This window comes from Syngnathus scovelli, chromosome 18, assembly GCF_024217435.2.
Source record: "Syngnathus scovelli strain Florida chromosome 18, RoL_Ssco_1.2, whole genome shotgun sequence".
In the NCBI taxonomy this organism is placed as follows: Eukaryota; Metazoa; Chordata; class Actinopteri; order Syngnathiformes; family Syngnathidae; genus Syngnathus; species Syngnathus scovelli.
Genome location: NC_090864.1, coordinates 11,709,788 through 11,733,178, shown reverse-complemented (window position 1 = coordinate 11,733,178; position 23,391 = coordinate 11,709,788). Strand labels below are relative to the sequence as shown.

General features: G+C 49.5%; 1 protein-coding gene across 12 annotated transcripts; it reads left to right on the top strand.

Annotated features, from left to right (window-relative positions):
* The first annotated feature begins 642 nt into the window (after positions 1-642).
* atp8a2 (ATPase phospholipid transporting 8A2) lies at positions 643-22,535 on the top strand. 12 transcript variants are annotated; one of them, XR_007487560.1, is made up of 38 exons: positions 643-661; positions 854-1,055; positions 2,611-2,706; positions 5,843-6,020; positions 7,056-7,155; positions 7,216-7,314; positions 7,397-7,442; positions 7,606-7,646; positions 7,957-8,030; positions 8,114-8,183; positions 8,256-8,383; positions 8,475-8,586; positions 8,674-8,842; positions 8,908-9,035; positions 9,099-9,176; positions 9,248-9,336; positions 9,523-9,567; positions 9,718-9,793; positions 9,859-10,047; positions 10,119-10,168; positions 10,233-10,302; positions 10,373-10,457; positions 10,553-10,692; positions 11,516-11,719; positions 14,210-14,382; positions 14,973-15,156; positions 16,295-16,405; positions 17,051-17,125; positions 17,202-17,324; positions 17,525-17,603; positions 17,679-17,740; positions 17,931-17,987; positions 18,342-18,449; positions 19,515-19,603; positions 19,679-19,783; positions 20,109-20,139; positions 21,260-21,351; positions 21,485-22,535. XR_007487560.1 is itself a non-coding variant. In XM_049749752.1 (37 exons), the coding sequence occupies exons 2-37, from the start codon at positions 1,013-1,015 to the stop codon at positions 21,577-21,579; spliced, it is 3,663 nt and encodes a 1,220-aa protein (XP_049605709.1). In that variant the 5' UTR covers positions 643-661; positions 854-1,012; the 3' UTR covers positions 21,580-22,535. The 12 variants fall into 12 exon arrangements, 11 of the variants coding, with proteins under 11 accessions (XP_049605709.1, XP_049605714.1, XP_049605712.1 ...); XM_049749752.1 differs by lacking the exon at positions 20,109-20,139; XM_049749757.1 differs by lacking the exons at positions 2,611-2,706; positions 20,109-20,139 and having other exon boundaries at positions 5,876-6,020.
* Positions 22,536-23,391: the final 856 nt, after the last annotated feature.

The window sequence follows — 23,391 nt, the reverse complement described above, 5'->3', positions numbered from 1 at the left end:
GTGTCAGCGATTTACAAACTTCAAAAGCCTTTATTTATTTCCACGTTTTCCTGAATGAGTATTGACATGTACGCGACGTTACGCAGAGGCGCATTCGCGTGGATGGACGCCAAAATAGCGTAAAGTTTGATGGGATATGAGTAGACGTCATTATATTTCTTTCAACATAAAACCTCATTGCATTTCTTTCGATCCTGCCCTTTAATTCATAACCACTATGCGAAGCTTCCTGTATTACACTTGTTAAACTAGAAGGAAATGATAAAAAATGAGGGTTAGCTTCAGCATATTATCGTTAGATGAATGTATAGCGTTTTATCTCTAACTGCAGCGGAACCAGCGAACTCATTACCGTTATGATGCTCCATTCGTGTAGTTGCAGTGTCGTACCGTGCGACGGAAAAGAAGCGATTGTCATTTTACCCACCGAAATAAAAACTTTGATGGCTATATCTTTCGATTCTACCCGTAAGTTTCCAACTATTGTTTGAGTCCAGGTTTTACAAACATGGACTGCGAAATTCGACACATGACAGAGTGTGAGGGGGACTATATAAGATTAATTGTGCGACTGTAACCTTTTATTTCGAAATGTACAACTAACTTGCGGAAGTAGCTAAGCTATTAGCACGACTAGGGCGTCTTCAAAGTAAAAGTATGGGTGCGTATTTCTTTTGTGTCTTTCATGTCCCAACAGTTTTAAGCTTTAGTGAAACTGTGAATAAGATGCAGAAAATAGTTAGACGGAGCAATCTTAGCTTATTCGTACGCTCATTGCGTCTTATTTTGACATGCGAGCAACCCGACGGAACTAGCTATCCTATCACTTGTTTCCACCTTGTTAATCCACTAGTGAAGCGGTCAGAGCGAACATGGTACCCGGTCGTCAGCGGCAACAGCGGCCGCGGCCCGTAACTACTACTCGCCTTCGCCTCGGCTCCGCTGCGGGCGAGCCGTAAGCGAGCATGTCCACGTTGCTCCTTCCACTACCACCAGCACGTCCACTGGCACGATGTATTTCAACCGGGGGGCCAAGAAGATCCACAGCGAGGGAGGTAAGCTAGAAAGAACGAACGAACGAACGAACAGTACACTAGCGAGCGGCTTGTGTAGCCTTTTATTAGCGTTGCAATAATGAATTGCGCACTGACGCCAATGGTGGCTCGATACGATGTGCGTATGTATGGAAGGTGACCATGGACGTGAGAACAACGCAAACGTCGCCTCGTCTAACCGCCCGCCCGCTCGCCCTTCAAAGACGAGGGTCGTGATGTCGCTGTCGTATTTGCGTCCGTTATGCAGGTGAGCTTTCTTACTCGGCGTCGTTTTGACATGCCGAGTGATGGAAGCGCGCGCGCTCGCGCGCTCCTGTCCTGTGTTCGTTTGGAGCCAAAGATTTGTGCACCAGCTGGAGGACGAGCCTATTAGCAAGCCGATTTAACGGTCACGTGACCGTCTGAAGAGCGCCCGACCTGGTAAGAGGAACGAACGGCGGTCCTCGCTTTACGACGGACCCGCCATACGGCGTCGAGAGACTGCAATGCAATGATGAACTACATTCCATAAGCTTATAATCCTATTCGGCCACAAATAAATAAAGCAATGCGACAGCAATAATGCTACAATAACACTATAAAATTGCAAAATAGCTTGATAGCACAAAAACGCTATGGAGACATGCACGTACTGCACAGACTGCAGTGGATTGCCCTCGAAGAGAGTAGAACGTGAGTTTAAATGCCCTCGAAGAGAGTAGAACGTGAGTTTAAAAGTCACTCGCACATAGCTGCTGCTATGCTCTTGTCTGCCTGTGTGTGTGCCTGTGTGTGTGCGTGCGTGCGTGCGCGCGTGCGTGCGTTCGTGCGTGCTTGCGCATGCCGCTTCCACAAATAGAAAGCAGGGCAAATTATTAACAGATAAATCATTAGTCATGGAATGAAATTGTGTGTGTCTCTCCAGTATGCGAGCTTTTGAGGCTTTGCTCGAATTCGGAGCTTGATTGAGATGTGGCATTTATTTGTTAGCTTGGAGGCTGTTATTATTAGCGGTTGGGGTCGTGTGAGTGTTTGGCCGTGCGGCACGGCCAACTGTCACCGTGTGTGTGCTGCGTAGATAATGGAAGGGTGTGTGGGCCCTTGGGGTATTTCGTGGTGCTGGACAACAGGGGGCGCTCTTGTGTGGTAAATGACTGACCGCCATCCTCAACGCCATTCATTTTCCTCACACATGTACCAATGTGTGCTCTTTGTGTGTGTTTCTTTAGGGCTGAACGATTTTGAAAAATAATGTTACCCCAAGATTTAATTTGGTCTTTTTTTAAGGTCCTCTTCCCATATATTTTTTAACAAGCAATAAATAATTGTCTATTACAATAATCCCTGTTAGATTTTAAATACGTAAATGTTTTGGTCCCATGGGATATGCTAAAATATGAATTCATTTGAAAGAGTCGGAGGCTTTGCGCCTTAGAAGCTACTTTTTCCTTCATTGTCATGTCGATTTGAATTGGATGAATTGTTCAGCCCTTTGACCCATTTACCTGTTGTCTTGTTGTGTGTTGTTTTCTCCCGGCCTTTTCCGCCTGCCTGCCCGCCCGCCCGTGGCCCACAGAGCAGTTAGTGTTGACTGCCATTAGGCAGACCCCTTCTGAGCCCCAGGACCCCAGCCGGAAGGCGGGTGCCCGCCCCCCAGACAGGTTTGACAAAAGTGAGTGATGCGGGACTGGATGGCGTCCGCCAAGGTGCATGCGCGCCGGGAGTAGATGCCCCCTCGAACCCCTACCCCACCCGGCCCTCGAGAGCTGCAACCTGCCGCCTGAAGTGTTCTGTTAAGCGTCAAAGGTGAGCGCCAGGTGAAAAGTGTAGCTGCTCGGGGTCTGGAGTGTTGAATGGCCGATTCACTGGAAAGCCCATGCATGCTGTGCAACACATGCATGTCATGGATGGACATGTTTTGCAAACGGCAGAATGTACGCGTGCATGTCGTGACCTTGCATGATTTATCTATCTATTTACATGCGAATAAAAGAGAGCAAAGATGCGTGTACAAATATGGTGAAATTACATTACGCCATTTAAAAAACAAATGACTTGATTCATGTGTTGTTCCAACGTTTTGGACCTTGCTCCAATATGTTTGTCATTTGCACAGATTGGCGTGTGAGACTGATTGCTTTGCATTTTTCTATTTGAATTGTTTTGAGTCATTGGATGAATGTTTTTTGGCCTACTTGCAGAATGAATGCACTTGACATGAATAGCATCAGGAACCTTTGTTGTTACGTGACTCTCACGTGGAGGATTACCAGCGTGTCTTGGCTTAGCCGGCAGGTAAAGTTGCAGAGCAGACATAGCGAGGATTAGCGTACTGTATGCTTGGGCCCGTAAGAAGCTTTTTTGCTCCTTGCTGATTCGTGACAATGCAGGAAATGGAGCCCGCAGCGAAGCGGGCGTCTGGGTCGGTCGGGCAGAACCTGCAAGTAGAGAAGAAAGGGGAGTAGGGGGCTCCCCGCCGAGGGTCGCCATGGGGCTTAACGGCCAAACGGGCAGGCGGCGTTCTGTTGGTAATGCTTTTCTTGTTTCAGTTCCCTTGACCTATTTTGTGCTAAGTAAAAAAAAAAAAAAAAAGCTGTTTAGATACATAGATGACAAGATGTGATTTGTCTGAGAGTTGCAAAAATGAATCGACAACTATTTGATTATGCAATTAATGGAGCGATATATAAAATTGTTCTGCTCAGTAGCTTAAGCGTGACTGGAGCAATTATGCTATTAGGCTAACAGTACTTCAAGTTAAAAGTCCCGGCACTGTATATCATTGCTCATGGATCGACTTTTCAAATTGCTTTGTTGTGTAATGGACAGTTGTGGTGCTTGGCAGGCAGGCTGGCTGGCAGGCAGGCAGCCAGCCAGCCAGCCAGCCAGCCAGCCAGCCAGCAAGGCCGGCAGCCAGGCAGCCAGGCAGCAAGGCAACCTGCTCTGGCTTGCCATTAGCCGTGATGCCTTATTTAAGAGAGCATCTGCTTGGTAAAAAGGTCTGTGTGTTTTGATATTGACAAATATGTTTCCTCACAATAATATATAAATAAATATATTCCCCAAAAATAGATGTAGTTTTTCAAACATTTGAATTGAATGCGACAAAAATATTTTCTCAAATGCCTCGTTGCCTTGTGCCACATGATTGTGAATTTGCAATTGATGTGGCGTCCAGTGAGTCTTAGCGATTAGCAAAATGGTTCAATTGGACTTACAGACTAACAGCTATCAGGCCGCAATATCTTGTCGAGTGTCGGGTTAAAGGTTAGCGCAAACGCGTCACCGCCCTCCCGGACTCGCCGCACACGCTCCGCTTTGTTTTATTGCGCGGCTGAAGACGCCCATCAAGAGGTGCTGAGTAACCCGAGCGTTGATCTGCTCAGGAGGCTCCGGAGAATATATCACTATTGATCAGGAATGGTGCAGGCGTAACAAAAGTCACTTGTAGACAGCGGCATGTGCATTAGGGGTCAAGTGTTGACTCATCTTGATCTGCTCTGTGGAGCGATTGCCATTGTGACTTACTAGCCCGCAGGTAATAGCCCGCTCGCAGATCTCCCGATAAGACATTTGTTATCATTTGGCCGTTAAAGGACTTTGACCCGTGCGGAGATCTGACCGCTCGGTGTAGAATGGCAAAAGTGCTGCGGGATACTCAATCCACCAGACTCCGACGGGCTTTATTGCCTTTTAAATTATTGAAGCACTAGGCCGGCCGGCCGGCCCGCCTGTTGTTTTCACTTGCAAAGAAAAAGTGCAGACAATCACACCGACTCCCATGAGGATTAGGTTTCAGTGATTGTGGAAAAATTGACTTTCAATAGCAATTGTGACTGAAGATGCATTTTTAAAATCAAACGCACGTCATGAAATAATCTGTCTCATAATAACAATATCAGACTTTGAGATACAAAAATGACTTTTTGCTCTTGAAATATTCTTCACGTAATGAAAAAAATGCAAAATCTAATACTATTAAAAAAAAAAGAAACAAGTCAAATTGTTCTAAAAAAAAAACAATTGAAATGAAAGGATTTGAAAAACAAATGTCAAAATGAAAGAAAAAAAAAAACATTGAAAAATCCCAAACTATCGTAACCCCTTCGACCAAGGTTTGGAATCAGCACAGTAAAACTCCTGAATCCGGTCGCCGTTTGGACGCTACTGTCCCTTTAAGAAAGCGGAGCCCCGAGTTTACCCCCCCACCTCTCCCTCCTCCCACTCGCGGAGGCTTTCCACTCCATATGGCTTCTTCCCGTCGTTGTTGGCGGCGACGACGCGCCACTCGCCATCACGCCGGAGGGAGGAGACGCCTCCGATTGTAGTAGTAGCAGGGAGCTTCCTAATGGGGCAGCCGCCGAGCCGGCCCACATCTTGACATCCGGACTTGGAGCCGTCGCTTGGGTCCTTCCGTTTGTCCGTCCAGGTCCGCAGCTGAGTCAACGGTGTGCGGTGGGGTGGGGTGGGGTGGGCGGAGCGGACTGTTGCATCCTCTTGTCAGGGTTCTCCATGTGCTGCTTGCTGGAGGTGGGCCCAGTGTGTTTGTTGCCTATTGTGCACCCCTCAGCACATCCATTATTAGCACGGGGGGGGGGGGGGGGGGGGAGTAAGAGCGGGATGGGAGTCCCACGGGTGCACTAAAAGGCAACACACACGCTCAGCCTACAGTAAATGTCTTTTGAGTGTGTGTGCGTGTGTGTGTGTGTCACCTGCCATCCACCCACCCTCTTTTGTCTGTCTGTCTGTCTGTCTATCTCCAACTCTTCACCCCCCCCTTCCCTTACCCCCACCCCTTACTCACCCAGCCTCGCCTCTGTCTCATCAATCCAACGGCGCAGGACCCGCTTGCTCGTCGGCCGGCTACCACAAGGCAGATGATGAGATGTCCGGCACCACGTCGCAGGCGGAGCCCGTAGACGCCACGGCGCGCGCCGTGCTGCTCAACCGGCCCCAGACCACCAAGTTCTGCGACAACCACGTCAGGTAGGCCACCGTAGTCAACACGCCGTTTGAATGTGAGGGTGTGCACACTTGTGCAAACACATTCTCTCACTTTTGAACTTCTTACTTCCTCCTGATAAGGTTTTTTATTCCGATTGGCTTTTAAAAGTTCTCGCTCACGTTCTGGGCTGACCTTTGAACAGGTGTTTGTTGACTTTTTCTAACTCCTGTACATTTTCTAATACCATTTTCTGCTGAAAAGTATGTTATGGTCTTCAAGAGAAAGACACTTGTGGAAGCAAATAAGGAAGGAAGGAAGGAAGGAAGGAAGGCAGGCGCTTTAATAGCTCATCCATTATGTGATTATTTGCCGTAGTTCCAAAGGTGAGAGGCCCAAAGTGGACCACAGTTGAAAATTCACTCCATCAATACGTGCACGCAAATAGTTTTTTCCACTTTGTGTATTTCTCCATCTCCATTTCTTCTTGGCCTAGCGTAAGCAGCTGCACACAGCGGGTGTGGAGCTCTCCCCCCGTCGGTGTCTTCTGTTTTTGGAAAAAACAATCCAGCCCTTCTCGCTAAAGCTATAGGATTAAAAAAAATAAAGAACACAGGTTTGTATAGTGGACGCTAAGTGCAGGAAAGCAGCGCTAATGCACAGGTTGCATGAAGAGAGAGAAGGGTGAAATATGGAGCTGCTGAGAGGATCCAGATAAAAGCTGCAATCAATACGGCTATCGAAGGGTTTCAGGAAGACCTCCGCTGCATTTCCAGGACCGTAATGCCATTAGGCTGGCCGGCTGGCACCGATCGGGCCTCCTGCTTGCAGGAAATGCACGCCGATCGCAACCTTGGAGTCACGGCAGTACATTTTGCGCCAATCAGGTTCTGGATCGACACGTTCCTTTTTGAAGGCCTTTTAGGAGCCGCTCAATACTGCTACGTGATCGATATAAAGTTGCCATCAATCACAACGTGGCTCCAAATTTAGTTTGCAGGAGTGGTCATGTCTTTATAGGCGTGAGGTCTCCGAGGTTTCAAAGGGCCATTTTGTCTTTCCTGCTTTCTCCTCGTCAGTACCACCAAGTATGGCGTCCTCTCCTTTCTTCCCCGCTTCATGTACGAGCAGATCCGCAGGGCCGCCAACGCCTTCTTCCTCTTCATCACACTCATGCAGGTAAGCAAGTGGTTAAGATTTTGATTGTCCGAGCCTCCCTAAACCTTTGCCCTCCGGCAGCAAATCCCCGACGTCTCCCCGACCGGCCGCTACACCACGCTGGTGCCGCTCATCTTCATCCTCACCGTGGCTGGCATCAAGGAGATCATCGAGGACTACGTGAGTACCTCGCCGCCGCCGCCGCCGGCGACCAAGGCGGCGGCGGCGTTTAAAAAGCGTGTCAACTTTTGTCTCCGCCCAGAAACGACATAAAGCGGACAACACGGTCAACAAGAAGAAGACCACCGGTATGCGCTAAGGAATTCGCTTCTACTCTGCGTGTCTGCCATTTTGTTTGGTCTGGGCTGTTGTGCGTGGCTCATCAGACGCTTTGCTATGAATAGTGCATGAGAGCTCTTCTCTATAGGCTGACTGACAGCTGCCTGTCTTCCTGTCCTTCCTGTCTGGCAGTGTTGCGTAACGGAGCATGGCAGACCATCATCTGGAAGCAGGTAAGGAAGGGGGAGAAGAAATCCAGCCAACAAACGATGCCAAATGGGTTTGGTATTGCGCTGTTGTAAGATTTTAAGAGACGGATGGTGCAAACTTGCAACCGTATATTTTTGGAGCCAAAGCGTCCTGATTTGGACAATATGATTTGGAAAGCCGGATTAAGCAACGTCCCGCCGTGCCGGCTGTCACTTGATGTCATCGCTGATGGCTGCTCACTAATTTCTTCTTGTTTTGCCGCCCCTCCCTCCATCCCTCCCTCCCTCCCTCCCCACCTGGCTTTTGCCATGCCGTTGCCGTGGCGACCGTCAGGTTGCGGTCGGAGACATCGTGAAGGTGACCAACGGCCAGCATCTTCCGGCCGACATGGTTATTGTGTCATCCAGGTCAGAGCGTGGCTGCCAGCGAATGCACCTTTGCTGTCCAAGTGTGTCATTTTGTTTTCACGACTTCATTTGTTGCTCCACAGTGAACCTCAGGCCATGTGCTACACGGAGACCTCCAACCTGGATGGGGAAACCAACCTGAAGATCCGACAGGTACGTCCTGGCATTGCGCTTGACGCGTGTGTTGATTTCTTTGAAAACGGGGTGGTGTGGACGCGCTGGCAGGGTCTCCCGCTCACAGCGGGCTTCCAGACACTCGAGGACCTGTTGTCGTTATCTGGCGTTTTGGAGTGCGAAGGTCCCAACAGACATTTGTACGACTTCACCGGAACCCTGCGGCTGGAAAATCAAAAGTACGACACAGGCGTTGACGCAGGCAGGCACGCACGCACGCACGCACACACTGCATAACGTCTCTTTTTATTTTTATTTTTTTATCCTCAGAGCTGCTCCTCTGGGCCCAGACCAGGTCCTACTACGTGGCGCCCAGATCCGGAACACCCAGTGGGTGGTGGGAATCGTCGTCTACACCGGCCACGACTCCAAACTCATGCAGGTAAGAAAAGATGGCGTGTTTTTTTGCGCGGGGATCGCCACTCAAACGTTTCACCCCCCCCCCCCCCCCCCCCCCCCCGGCGAGAAGAACTCCACCAAGGCGCCCCTGAAGCGCTCCAACGTGGAGCGGGTGACCAACATGCAGATCCTGGTGCTGTTTGGCATCCTGCTGGTCATGGCCTTGGTCAGCTCGGTGGGCGCCGCCATTTGGAACAGGCAGTACACCGAGGAAGCTTGCTGGTATCTGTCCCGGCAAGGTGAGGCCCACATTTTGACCCGCGTTCTTTCATCCATAAAAATGTTTGGTTGTTGTGGATTCCAGGTGACATCTCCACCAACTTTGCGTACAACCTGCTGACCTTCATCATCCTGTACAACAACCTGATCCCCATCAGCCTGCTGGTCACTCTGGAGGTGGTCAAGTTCACGCAGGCCCTCTTCATCAACTGGGTACGCATATCCAAAGCTTATCTGTTTAGCGATTAGGCTAACCCAACTTTTTTTTCTTTTAAGGATGTGGAGATGTACTACGCCGAGACGGACACGCCAGCCATGGCTCGAACGTCCAACCTGAACGAGGAGCTGGGCCAGGTTCTCTCGTGCTTGGTGTTAAACGTTTTGTTTATCATTCACCCGTTTTATTCGAATTCTTTTTTTCCCAGGTGAAGTATTTGTTTTCGGACAAAACAGGAACGCTCACCTGCAACGTCATGCACTTTAAAAAGTGCACCATAGCGGGAATCACTTACGGGTGAGCCATCTTATTTCTCGCTTGACTTTTTCTACCTCCCGATCCTTCTAATCGTTTACTAATTTGCAACTCTCTCTTCGTGAAAACAACTGACTCGTTTCATTTAACTCCGGCATGCTAGATGAGAACAAACTAATCAACTCATCCATTTGATTTCCCCTTCCGCAACCTCATTCATTACCGCAGCCACTTCCCCGATCTCGACTGCGATCGTTCCATGGAGGACTTCAGGTGAGTCGAGCCGCCGCCGTCACCGCCGCCCTTCCGGTCCGTCTGTCAGAAATTCCTCCCGTCAGGCGTGCTTGATTTGTATTTATTTATTTTTTTAACGGGTGACCCCCGAAGCCTCCCGATTGATTTGTTTGCTTTTGTTCTCGACAGCAATCTGCCATCCAGCAGTAACAACTCCACCGAGTTCGACGACCCGGCTCTCATCCAGAACATAGAGAAAGGCCACGTAAGTGTCAAGCTGATATTTTTCCAAATGAAATTGAATACAACAATGTCATCAATATTTTGCAGCCGACGTCCCCTCAGATCTGCGAGTTCTTGACCATGATGGCCGTGTGCCACACGGTGGTGCCCGAGCGCAACGACAACCAGATCATCTACCAGGCCTCCTCGCCAGATGAGGGCGCTCTAGTCAAGGGGGCCAAGGGTCTGGGCTTCGTCTTCACGGGCCGGACGCCCGATTCGGTCATCATCGAAGCCGTAAGTCTCCAACTCGGAAGCGATCCCGTCGGGATCCGCAGAGGGCTCGACGTGGTGTTGTTTTGTTCCAGAGAGGCAAGGAGATGAGCTACCAGTTGCTGAACGTGTTGGAGTTTTCCAGGTATCGCTTGTGTTCTAGAATTCCCAAGAAGGGTTGTTGTGAAAATTCAACGTGTTGTTTTCAGTAACCGCAAGCGCATGTCGGCGGTGGTGAGGACCCCAAACGGGCGGCTGAGGCTCTATTGCAAAGGAGCGGTATGTTCAGCTCCAGTTGTGCTCCCAACTGCTACCGTGATACCGCTCAAAGTTCACTCATGTGTTTCAGGATAATGTCATCTTTGAACGTTTGACCGAGGACTCTCAGTACAAAGACTTGACCATCGCTCACTTGGAGCAGTTTGCCACGGAAGGTAAGCGATGCCAGCACAGCTAGGAAGGAGATATATATAGTGTAGATATCTATCTTTTTTCCGCTGCCTTACTCAAGCTCTTGCCGTCCACGCAGGCCTGAGAACTTTGTGTTTCGCCTACGTGGACCTGCGGGAGGACGCCTACCAGGAGTGGCTGAAAAAATACAACGACGTCAGCACTGTACTCAAAGACCGGGCGCAAAAACTGGAGGAGTGCTATGAACTACTGGAAAAGGTCAAAAATCACCTCCGTGTGATATTCCCGACTACCAGCAGGTGGCGCGGTTGCCGTACTTGTAACGTCCAGTCGGCTTAGTTGCATGCTCTGCCTTTAAGCGCCAGAGGTGGAGGGAGGATTTGGAGGTGCGAAAAGGAGGCTGGGTGGTAAAAAGAGGAAGCAGGAGGAGAAGGAGCGCTCAGACTTGAAGACCACAAGGCTAATTAGCCCGCATGCCGGCCTGCCAAGAGCCCCCCATAAAAGTGCAGTCAACAACACGGCAGTGTTACCGTGCGGGGAAATGTTTGTGTGCGCGTCTGAGTGTGTCTAATAAGCATACATGTGCGTTTAATTGCTGAGCAAATTGAAGTCAAGGGGCGGGGCGGGAGGGGAGGGGAGGGGGGGGGGGAGCGCCGTGCCGTGCCGTGCCGCGCCGCGCCGGCTGAGAGATTTTTGCCATTCAAGTCACGGGGCGTCCAAAAGAGCCGCAACGGCCCTCGTCGTCATAATTGGAAGTGAATGATGTTCTTGGCGTGATGAGAGCCCTCACACACGCATGCACGCACAAGCCGTCCCGCACAATTTGCACTTGGACATTCCTACTGGACGGATAGAAGGAGTTGCAGCGGGCCGCAGTTAGCAATTACAACACTTTCCATACTAAAAAGCACAAGGAGACCTATAGCCATATCAATAGAGATAAGCAAAGCCGACTTTCATTTGAAGGTGGGTATCGCTTACGTGGACCTATCTCCAATACCTAAATAAATCAAGCATGAAGCAAACGATAAAAAAGAATCTCTCCTAATGTTGTTTGTCACCCGACCGACCGACCCAACAGAATCTGCTGCTGCTGGGCGCCACCGCCATCGAGGACCGCCTCCAGGCCGGCGTCCCCGAAACCATCGCCACGCTGATGCGGGCCGACATCAAGATCTGGGTCCTGACCGGGGACAAGCAGGAGACGGCCATCAACATCGGCTACTCGTGCCGCCTGGTGACGCACGGCATGTCCCTCATCATCGTCAATGAGGACTCCCTGGATGTGAGTAGCGCCCTAGCTCTCCTTCGTGTACGGTTGCCGTGGGAACCAGAGCGTGGTCCCACTTGGGTGGGCGGTGGGCGGGCGGGCGGGCGGGCGCTCTTTGTGCGCTCGCAGGTAATTAAAGTCTCCGGTGTCCCCTGCGGCGTTTCTGGAGACAGCTTTGTCTGTCTTTGTGGCGCTTTTGCACACACACGATCCTCGCCGGCTTTGGCCCAATGATACTGGAATGTTGATACTAACTGAATATTGATAGTGGCAATATCAGCGCCTTCTCTAGTTGATATGGTCCCGTCATGTCCTGTCCTGTCCTGTCCTGTCCTGTCGTGTGTCTGTCTCGCACACACGCACGCACGCACGCACGCACGCACGCACGCACGCACGCACGCACGCACGCACGCACACACACTTTGAGGCCACATGGAGATTGTGAAAGCCAAATAGGCCTCGTTTATTGTCCAAATGTGCTCAAGTGTACATTTTCTATTTACATTCACAACTTTCTCACTTCATCACGGTTGTTAGACAAATGACGAATTGCCGGCCGCTCTGCCAACGTCGTCTTGCCTGACAACCTAATATTTAGCTAATAAAAAAAAATCCCAAAAATGGTGACTCAATGCCTTTGGAACCTTCTGGTTGAAAAACATTGCCGGCCTTTTATGTTTTCTGCTGCATACTGGACACCTAATGTAGCATGTGAAGTGCTTCCTCCATGAATGAAAGTTTTGTTGTCTTTATTTGACTCACTTGGCGAAGGAAGAAAAAAAAAAACCCACGTCTGACTCTTTGACATATTTAGCCAATGGAATTAGTCGCATGAGTGGATTATCCTTAATAGACTTTGGATAACCGTATTTGCAAAGTGGAGTCAACGCTGACTTCCAAAAAAGATGCCTCGGGTTATTCCTGCATGACAAAGTTGTCTATGTGAGTGTGTCTAAGTGTTGGCGACACTTGCTGTCACTTAAAATAACCTTTCACAGCTTTCAAAGTGTGACTTGAACCAGAACTTGCTTATCATCAATCACACCTCATGCGTCCTCAAAGCTTCCGTTCCATTTCCCTTTAAGTTTGTATCAATTTAACGTAGGGAATTATGATATCATGTTATTGATATCGGTGCTGGTATCAGCGACCCGCTTCCTGAGCATGAGCGCACACGCCTACAACTTTCCCACAATCCCGCACAACTGGCCATTAATCATCTTTACACACACTTAGCACTGTATACATATACATTGCGTATTATATATACAAATATGGCCGCCTGTATTTCCTGGGCATTCGTCATCGGTGGCATCCGCAATAACAGTATCAAAACACACGAGTCGTGTTTGGAACCCCCGAGAGACGGAAAGTTGAAATCTCACGGGATTTGCTGAAATCTCACGTGATGTTGTTAGTGCGACTCTCGGGGCATTTTCTTTCCACAGAAAGTTGGTTGGCTTCCAAATTGTACCAAACCCGCCTCCGTGTCTGGGCTTCCAAATATAATCCAGATAAAATTTAGTGCAGTGTGAGTGCGTGTGTGTGTGTGCGCGTGTGTTTTTCCAGCCTCTTCGAGCTCAGATGCATGCGATAAGTAAATATTTGGTTTGGAGGATTAAAAAAAAAAAAAAGTTGCAATCAAATGAGCATGGCAGCGTTTTCCCTCAGCCTCCAAAAATAAGCGGCCATTTAGCGTGAGAAAGCTACTTAGCATTTTGTCTCGTCTTTGATCTGTGCAAGAAAGCGCGGCTCAGGCATTTTTGGCCGTTTGTTTGTTTGTTTGTTTGTTTGTTTTGGTGCCACCTTGAGTCTTGGATCAATGAAAGGATTTTTTTTCTCCGAATAATACAGATTTTTTATTGTAAGGGCAATGAAGTTCCTAAGATTGAGTCTACGTCTGGCAAATTCATTACCCGCATGCCGTTCAAGTGTCTTTTACACAGGATGTCCGAACGTAGCACATGAAAACCACGGCCAGAAGACGTGAGAATTTTCAGCTACTTTTGCCATTTAAGATTTTAACGAGAGTGCAAAACAAGCACTAATGGGCTCTTTATTGGAGTTATGGGACTATTAAAGCGGCTCCTAGTAGTAGGCCATGCTGCTTGCTGAAAATGCCTTTCAGAGGAAGCGCCACAAAAAGCAACACTTGACCTACAAATGCGCTTATTATACCCAAACTTGAATTTAAATGTGGATTGCTTTTTCAGACAGCGCCAAATACACGCAAGCCCACACAAGACAATTACGCGAACAATGCGGCCTTTCTTTCTTGGTCTTCCCAAACACGCGTCCCTCCTCCTCCTAAATATTCCCGCTCGTGTTTTTTCAGCCCGGGGCTGTATGTTTTTCTTTGTATACCAGAATTCCTGTTTGTATTCACCTTTACTCGCCCCCCCCCCCCCAAATGAAGGCAAAACACAAACATAATGAAGGGATTAACAGGAGATTACGGGTTGTCACACTTCTCCTGACAGAATTTGTTTTGTTTTGTTTTTGCAGGCCACCCGCTCCACGCTAACCGAGCACTGCTCATCCCTGGGCGACTCCCTGCGAAAGGAGAACGAGCTAGCGCTGATCATCGACGGCCAGACCCTCAAGTACGCTTTGTCCTTCGAGCTGCGCCAGGCCTTCCTGGACCTGGCCCTATCGTGCAAGGCCGTCATCTGCTGCCGGTGGGTCGTGTCTGCCGCGTTGCTTTCATTCCAGTGTTTACTTCCCGTTCCGTTTTTTTTTTTTTTTTTTTCCACTCACAAGCAGTTGTAATGCTTAACAAAAGAGTTTCCACTACTTGTCTTTTATGTGTGGGGGGGGGGTGAGTAATTGACTCATTGCATTTCCAGGCTGTATCCGGACTTTTACTCTCCGAGGCCCTGCAAACAAACCGCCGGCTCGTTATTGTCTGTCCTTCATCTCTCCTTTCAGAATTGGCTGCTTTCCACCCACGTCATTGTGCTAACGCAATTAGCGACTGCTAGCATCGATCTCGACCTTAATATCGACATTAAACATCGGTGAAATCACGGTGGGATTTTTAGTTTTAGCGACTCCGCCTGTGACCTCACTGCTCTCAGAGTAGCCCTCAAGGGAAGTATCCCCAAATGGAGCCTTGCTATTGTCTGCGGACGGACAGAACTGACACGAGATCGGTGATGCGGACAGGTCAAGAGGCTGGAGGACCACCTGAAAGACACACACACACACACACACACACACACACACGATTGCTGTTGTTTTTCAACGCGTGCGTCTATGTGTGTGGCAGAGTGTCGCCCCTGCAAAAGTCTGAAATCGTGGACATGGTGAAGAAGCACGTGAAGGCCATCACGCTGGCCATCGGCGACGGCGCTAATGACGTGGGCATGATCCAGACGGCGCACGTGGGCGTGGGCATCAGCGGCAACGAGGGCATGCAGGCCACCAACTCCTCCGACTACTCCATCGCGCAGGTGAGATTGGAAAAATCCCCCAAAGCAGATACATTGAAAGGCAAAAGGAATTTCAAGCCTTAATCGCGGAGTTTATCTTGTCAGTGTGACACGCACACACGGACACACGCGCACTGTCATTTGACACTGTTGTTTATCTGGCAGCCCCCCAAGGGCTCGTGGCGTTATCTGCCCGCCCATCGCGGCGACACGAGTCTGCACTTTCCCCTTCATATTGGTTCACTAAGCGCATACCGTAATTTCCGGACTATAAGTCGCGCTTTTTTTCATAGTTTGGGTGGGGGGGCGACTTATACTCAGGAGCGACTTATATATGTTTTTTTTTCACAAATTTTTACTTGATCATTAAGACATCACTTACTTACAAGTATAGTTGACCACTTCCCATGTTAATTTTAGTATAGTTGATCACTTCACATGCTTTTATATCTTTATCTTGAACATATTCAAAACATAAAAAATAGAGAAAACATCAAATAAAGCAATTAACACTTTAAAGCACCATATCCAAGTCCACTGTCTGCTGCATGTACACTTGCTCTATTTTTGCTCCTCTTATATTTATTATTATTATTTATTATTATTTGGCCCGTTCTCAGCTCTTTGTTTGTGTTCGTCACGTTAGCATGCCTATTGTTTAGCCTGTTGTTGCTATTTAATGAATTGGAGTGACACCGATGGTTTTATAAACATGTTATTCATGTAATAGTTGTGCTTAATCACTCTATATGTTACGTCAGGCCCGTTCTCAGCTCTTTGTTTGTATTTGTCACATTAGCATACCTATCGTTTAGCCTGTTGTTGCTATTGTTTAGCCTGTTGTTGCTATTTCATGACTGTTTTTGGTGTGGGATTTTGTCCTATAAATTGCCCCCCAAAATGCGACTTATACTCCGGAGCGACTTATATATGGCTTTTTCACTTTTTGGGGCATTTTATGGCTGGTGCGACTTATACTCCGGAGCGACTTATAGTCCGGAAAATACGGTATATAGATTTTTTTTTTTTTCTTTTTCCTGGTGTGCGACTAGCCTCACCTCTTCAATACGGCACTAATATGAGTCGGTCTTGACAGAGGATCAATAATGTATAACTAAATATGAAGGCAAATCTATATGATTGTGTGTGTGATTGGCAGTTCTCCTACCTGGAGAAGCTGCTGCTGGTGCACGGCGCGTGGAGCTACAACCGTGTGACCAAGTGCATCCTCTACTGCTTTTACAAGAACGTGGTGCTTTACATCATCGAGGTACGCAGACCGACAGACAGACCGACAGACAGACTGACAGACCGACAGTTGCATTCACACAGACCTTTTGCAGCTGTTACCCGACACGTCGGACAGTGATGGACGAGGTGCCCTTGTGGCGTCTGCTTTGTGTCCAATGTTTAGATAGGCGCCGCTGAGGCTCCGACAATCAGCATTGTGTGTGTGTGTGTGTGTGTGTGTGTGCGCACGCTGACAGAAAGTGGGCTTTTTTGGGACAAATGCCATTGTAGAACGCAAACATGACTACAGAGAAATGCGCCAATACTTGATGTTTGTAGTTCCGATTTTGTAAAAAATGAAAAAATACGTCTCATTCTCCCTAATGTAGTAATTGTATTTTCCTCCCCATATTTGTTCCTGTTTTTCTATTTTGGTCAATGATCGTGCTATTTTTTTCTGCCTACGGTAATATGCGTGTGAAGTCAGCTGCCCTTGCCTGTCTCTGCTGACAGCTGTCTGACATTAAAGATGCCAGCAGGTGCTGTTCCACTTTACACCAAGCGAGGTTGGGGGGCAACAACAAACATGGCGCCATTCAAAACTGACAGCAGTGGGACAAAAGCCGGAAGTAAATAACGTCAAGCAAGGTTCTCCTGACCGTTTCTCCCCCCCCACTGTCCTCAGCTGTGGTTCGCCTTCGTCAACGGCTTCTCGGGCCAGATCCTCTTCGAGCGCTGGTGCATCGGCCTCTACAATGTGGTGAGGAAGCTCGGGCGTGGACCGCTGGGCTGGTGGGCTCCCCGTCCTCGCCAACCCCAGCGCTTTTGTTTGCCAGATATTCACGGCCCTGCCGCCGTTCACTCTGGGCATCTTCGACCGGCCGTGCAGCCAGCAGAACATGCTGCGCTTCCCTCAACTCTACCGGATCACCCAGAATGCCGAGGGCTTCAACACCAAGGTGCGCTCTTTTTTGGCCGTCTCGCTATTTGTTTGGCGCGACGGGCGGCGAGTAAACAAGTGTCAGAAAGAGGCGGGCTTGGGTCATTTCCATGGCGTCCCTCGGGAGATTGGGATAAGGGAGTCTTTCTTTGGCCGTCTGGAGTTTGTCCTACATGTGCTCAATATCGTGTGTGTGTGTGTGTGTGTGTGTGTCTTCAGGTGTTCTGGGGTCACTGTATCAACGCACTGATTCACTCGATTATTCTCTTTTGGTTTCCTCTCAAGATGCTGGAGCACGGTGAGGATAACACTTTTTCTGAAATGATGAGGTTTCTTTTTTTAAAATGATTGTTAACTTTTTTTGTCTGCACAGACTCGCCCTTCAAAACCGGTCAGGGCAATGACTACCTTTTTGTTGGCAACATGGTCTACACGGTGAGTTGTCCTTTTTTTTGCATGATATTTGCGAGGGAGGGGGGGGCGGAGGAGGGTCTCTTCCCGTCTCCGTCTGACGCACACCATCGAAATGTTCCTCCCTAGCATCCCGGGAGAACCTTTGAGGTATTTTTTATGCGTGTACCGAGGCAGCCATCTAAAGAGCTTTTGTGGATTGTTGTGTCTGCAGTACGTCGTGGTCACAGTGTGTCTCAAAGCCGGAATGGAGACCACCGCTTGGACCCGGGTAAGAGCCTCCACACACGCATACGCACAAACCACCTGACCGACCGACCGACCGACCGACCGACCCGCACTGTGGTAATGGAATATAACGCCACCTCCTGCATGGCAAGACATGTGGAACAGATCGGATGTTTGACACATTTGACGCGCTGTTAACAGCCGTGCGCCCACACGCTAGCATGGCTAACGCCGTCGACACGGAAGCTCGGCAGGCACGCCGGCCGACAGCTGAGCGTGGAAACGGCAACACGACACACAGAGGGACATTTTTGGAGGCTTTTACGACACCACCGGTTGTCTAAATTGAGACGTGGACTGTTTGCGCTATTTGACCTGGTCATCTTTTTGTGCGCAGTTCTCCCACCTGGCCGTGTGGGGGAGCATGCTCCTGTGGCTGGTCTTCTTTGGAGTCTACTCGTCCATCTGGCCCACCTTCCCCATGGCCCCCGACATGCTTGGCCAGGTAAAGCAACGAATGAATCATAAACGCTACCGATAAGTGCAGCACAAAAAGGGTTGAAGTTCCTCGTCAAGAATCTCTTCCTGGGTGTTCCGTGTCGGGTGGGGAAGGGCGTAGTGGGGGGGGGGGGCAGTCTGGCGTCCCGCACCTGCCGTCACCCGAGCCCCCCGCTACCTTTTTTACTGCGGAGGTGTTGACTTAAGAGGCCGGGCTGCTGTGGCTCCTGCTGCTGAAGAGAGACAGCGGGGTGATTTGAGAAAGTCGTTGGGGGGATTATAAGGGGGGGGGGGCGGAAGGGACTGTCGGGGCTGGGCGCCCATTAATTCAATTTGTGTCAGGGATCCGGAATGCGCTCAAATATCCCAGCAGCTGCTCCGGCTGACTGCGGAAGGGGCGGCCGAGACCCCCGCGACTGCGGCGACAACCAGTCTTTGACCCTTTTTTTTTTTGAATGTCATTTACATCAGTGGCATGGCTAAAAGAAGAAATGTTGACTTGTGCGGCTCACGACTGCGTCTTTCCAAGTCGGAACTTTATTTGTGTCCCAACTGTGACTAATAACTCAAAAGCCTTGTTGGATGACTTTTTGCTCTGATTTCTGCTTCCAACTGTTGCCAGAGATATTTCCTCATAGTTTTCCGCATCTTCCGCATCCCGTCCTTCCCCAGAGAGGAACCAAATTATCTGCGTGGACTTTATAGTTGCTCGGAGGCCACAGCTGCTTCCAGCGCTCGTACTTTGACCGACTCGGGAATGGCTCCAAACGAACGAGCCCTAATCACAAACGGATATGCTAGACAGACACGCGGCCAATTTTTTTATTTTTTTAAGCAGAGCACGGCGTCCAAAGTGGGATGACCGTTTGATTGATTAGTCATGAAAAAGGATACACAAGGGCCACTGGAAAGTTGGGAAGAAAATGAACCTCTGACACCAGTTGCATAGATCAGCATAAAATTGGGCGGACACATCTGTCATAACGCGCCTGAAATTGAACAGAAAGTCGGCCATTATGCTCGGGAGCAGCCATTTTGAGCACAATATATGCTTTGCTTGTTGTGCTGGCAGGCTGGCAACGTGATGCAGTGCTGGTACTTCTGGTTAGGTCTGCTCCTGGTGCCCGCCGTCTGTTTGCTCAAGGACTTCGTTTGGGCGGCGTAAGTACACACGCGCACACGCACACGCGCACACACTGATATTTGATTTGAGCCAATCCCCACGCTCGTCGACAGGACGCGTCGGTCGGTGAGGAAGTCGCTGCTGGAGGAAGTGCAGGAGCTGGAGGCTCGCGCCGTGGACCCGGGCGCCGCCGTGCTCAGGGACGCCAGCGGACGCAGGTACGACATCACTGCCGTATTTGACCACATCGGCCCCGTCGATTTTCCATATTTTCTATGTCAGCGACAAATGATTTTATATATTTACTTTTAATGTTAGGATAGGCGTAAAGTTCAGTTCATGATAACTATAATCGTCATTATCAGAACCAAAGGCCAGGCCGAGGTCCCCTAGAGGCGAAACGGAGGTAGTCGTCGCTCCCGCGTGGCAACTGTCCCGCTGTGTGACCTCTGACCTTTACCGACCCGCCCTTGTTTTTGCATGCTGATCATTTCTATTTTCCCTCTCATTTTTCAAAAAACCCAAAATTGTAACGCTTTGTAGGTGGACCAATTTGACCTGCTGCACGGACTTGGTGTGTTGTATTGAGATACACTTGTTGTGTGTGTGTGTGTGTGTAGAAGTGGTAGAAAGTAAGCAGTAGTTTCTTGCATTTGGCCTCCAAAGTGTGTCGTTAACAAGTCAACCGGGCCGATTGCTGCTGCACTTAGACGTCAATTAGCGGCCTTCCCTTCAAATGCTCCTTTATACGCACACAAGCCGCTTTTCTATAAGAGCGAGCGTAGGCAATGCACGCACATAGGCACGAACCCCGGCCTCCGCGCGGCTTGCTTTCATCAAGTCCACACGGGGTGAGGAAGCTTGCCACTCATCATCTGGAATGAGGCGAGTTACAGTATAGCGTCCGGTGAGGGGGGGGGGGAGCACATCTGTGTTTGGAGGATGGGAAAAGCAGCGCAAAGGTAGAAGGAGTTGAAATGGTGCGCAACCTTTATGCTTTCTATTGAACGGATGGCGTTTGTTTTGGCGGCCGACTCGCTCGTCCCGTTCTCTCGGGAAAACTCCCTTTTGCAAAAAGACAGCTTTGCGACTTTAGCAAATGTTGCGGCGATGCGATGACGAGGAGCTTCGTTATTTTTGTTCGGCGGGAGAGGAGAGCAGCCGTGACGGCGTGTGGTCTTCACACAGAGGCTCCAGTCTTCTTCTCTTGTGGGGGGGGGGGGGGGGTTGCCCAAGGTCCAGTCCACTGTGGACGTCCTGTTTGGCAAAACTCACCTCGTCAGAGGCAACTTCCGATGTTAGCTAGTTCTGCACGTTTATCGCCGATAAGAGCGAAAAGCGGACTCGTTTTTATTTGCCGTCAAAAAACGAGTTTAACTTCTTTAACTGAACTTTAGTGCAACTTAAGCGGTCGGTATATATTTGAACAACAACAGCAAAAAAAAAAAACACGCACGCACGCACGCACGTCAACTGTCATTTTTTTTCAGTTGAGGTCCTCAAGGATGCTCTTGTTGAACGGCCGCGTTGTGCGCCAAGCTCTTCGACCCGCAACAGTAAACAGAATCAATGTTGACCCAGTAGAGTCAATAGTTAGCGCTTAAGTGTGTGCCTCCCCCCCCACTTTTTTTTTTTTTTTTTTTTTTAAACCTCACCATGAAACGTCTGCCGTCTCTCTGCCCGCCTGCCCGCAGTCTAAACGAACGTGCCCATCTGCTGACAAGAGTCTTTAGGAAGACGCCTTCCAGCATCGGACGCTCCAACTCGCTGCAGCAGCCCGTCACGCGTGAGTACGACTTGTGCCGGTGACTAACCATCAGCAAAATGGCTCCGCTAACGTCTGCTCCACCGGCACGCCATACCGCATGACCCCCCTCCCACCCCTATCACCACCACCACCACCAATTATCCATCCACAGATGGCTACGCCTTCTCCCAGGAGGAGCACGGCGTGGTGTCCCAATCGCAGGTGGTGCGCTCGTACGACACCACCCGCCAACGGCCCAGCATCTAACCCCTGAACTCCCCCCCCCCACCCCCGAGGACTCTGAGCGTATGGATTATTCCGGACTACGCTTTCAAGCACCGCAAATCAGAGACTGCGAAACCTGATTGGTGCGTTCCGCTGTACTCGCCTGTGCATGTGCGTGTGCGTGTGTGTGCGTGTGTGTCAACCAACCCACTCAACCACCCACCCACCCCTCGCAATTCAGTCATCACATGCCGACATCAGAAGGGAACTGTGGGTTGGGGGGGGTCACGTCCAAATAAACATGCACGGATGAATTCCATTCCGAGCGCTGCCAAACGCCACAGGGGATGCGACTGAGGCGGAACGTTCGGACTCCCGCCCCCCCACCCCCAGACCCCCCACCCCCTCCCCTCCTCTCTCCTGCCCTCTCCACCCCTCCCAACCAACTAGTGGAACATCCATCTTCCTTATCGCCTCACTTCCTATCTTGCCCATCTTTTTTTTTTTTTTCAAACGTTTTTTTTTTCTTTGTCTGTTTTTTGTACTCAAAAGTCCTACAGAAGGAATGTTGGACTTGACCTAGTTTTGGCGAGCCGTTGGACTCTTATTTGATGTCCTACTAATGCACTGAATTGTCCCTTTACTCTTTGTCCTCACTAGTAGGAAGATTGGACGCATTAATATAATTATTGACCATTAAAACAATTGAAGAAGGACCGACCGAGGCGCACTGGCGTGTTGTGGTGCTCAGACAATTCAGCGCACGAGTAGGATAGGGCCGAAAGAGCGCTAGTATGCATCCAAATGAACAAAAAGGGATTCTTTTTGGTCTGGTGTATTTTGTTTGTCGTTTTTTTGTTTGTTTTTGTGAATGTGGCGTCTTGTTGTGTGGACGGTGCTCTGCTTCAGGAATGCCACGATGACGGCTTGTAGAGAGGGGACGCATTGTCCCGTCTGTCCGTCCGAGTCCTAATCATTAAATCCAATCAATCCCGAAACGCGTCTGCCTCCTCCTGTCTGCTGCTTCTTTTTGGTCACGCCATCGGGCGGCTCTCACAATCGTCGTTTTGTGCGAGTCCCGGCGTTGATTTTCGTGTGCGCCAAATGGAAACTGACGGGCAAATCTATTTTTTGATTATTTTGACGACACAACCTGATCTCCTGTGAAAAGTGAAATGAGCCGTTTCAGGGTCTTGCTATGATAAAACTTCAAAAAAGCTAACTTCTTTTGTTGTTGTTGCTTATTTTATTTTGATTATTTTTTTAAATTGAAATGTCTAGTAAATTATTTGGAACCATTGGCTGTTGCACTTATTTTTTTATGTTTACAGTTATTTTTTTTCCTCCCCCTATAGATTTCCTGTATGGTTCTCATCTGTTCCTTTTCCCGAGCTTTACAGCATCCAATTTACAAAGACCTTTTAAGAATGAGCGCATCCCCCCCCCCCCCCCCCCCCCCCCCCCCCCCTTCCGAATCTCTCGTGTCCAAGTGGAGATGCCTTTCCCGCCCACCTTCCTGGACTTGCAGCTGCCGCAGTATGGAGAATCCATCCACTCCCGGAGCTACTTAACTGTAAGTACGCGCCTTGCCAAACCCCCCCCTTGTTCTTCTCCGTCCCGCCGAGAGCGTCTGATGATGTGACGGCAATTTGTTCCAGCATCCGATGTGGGTGGTGGAGCCGTCTGCCAATGTGTCATTAGTGTCTTGCAAGGGCTTTAAGAATCCGACCGAAAAAAATTGTGAACAAGCTATTTGCGCACCATCTGAACCAGGGCTTGGGTGCGCCAACTCTGTCTGGATTTTGCTCCTTGGTGTGTTGTGGCTTTTATTTCTTGGTCTATTTTGATTGTGGA

What these genes read in the sequence shown, in the direction of transcription:
- atp8a2 (XM_049749752.1), top strand. Translation starts at nt 1,013, where the DNA reads ATGTATTTCAACCGGGGGGCCAAGAAGATCCACAGCGAGGGAG. An exon ending in AGGAGATCATCGAGGACTAC is followed by an intron (nt 7,315 to 7,396) that starts GTGAGTACCTCG and finishes GTCTCCGCCCAG; the next exon opens with AAACGACATAAAGCGGACAA. An exon ending in GCATCGGCCTCTACAATGTG is followed by an intron (nt 17,126 to 17,201) that starts GTGAGGAAGCTC and finishes TTTGTTTGCCAG; the next exon opens with ATATTCACGGCCCTGCCGCC.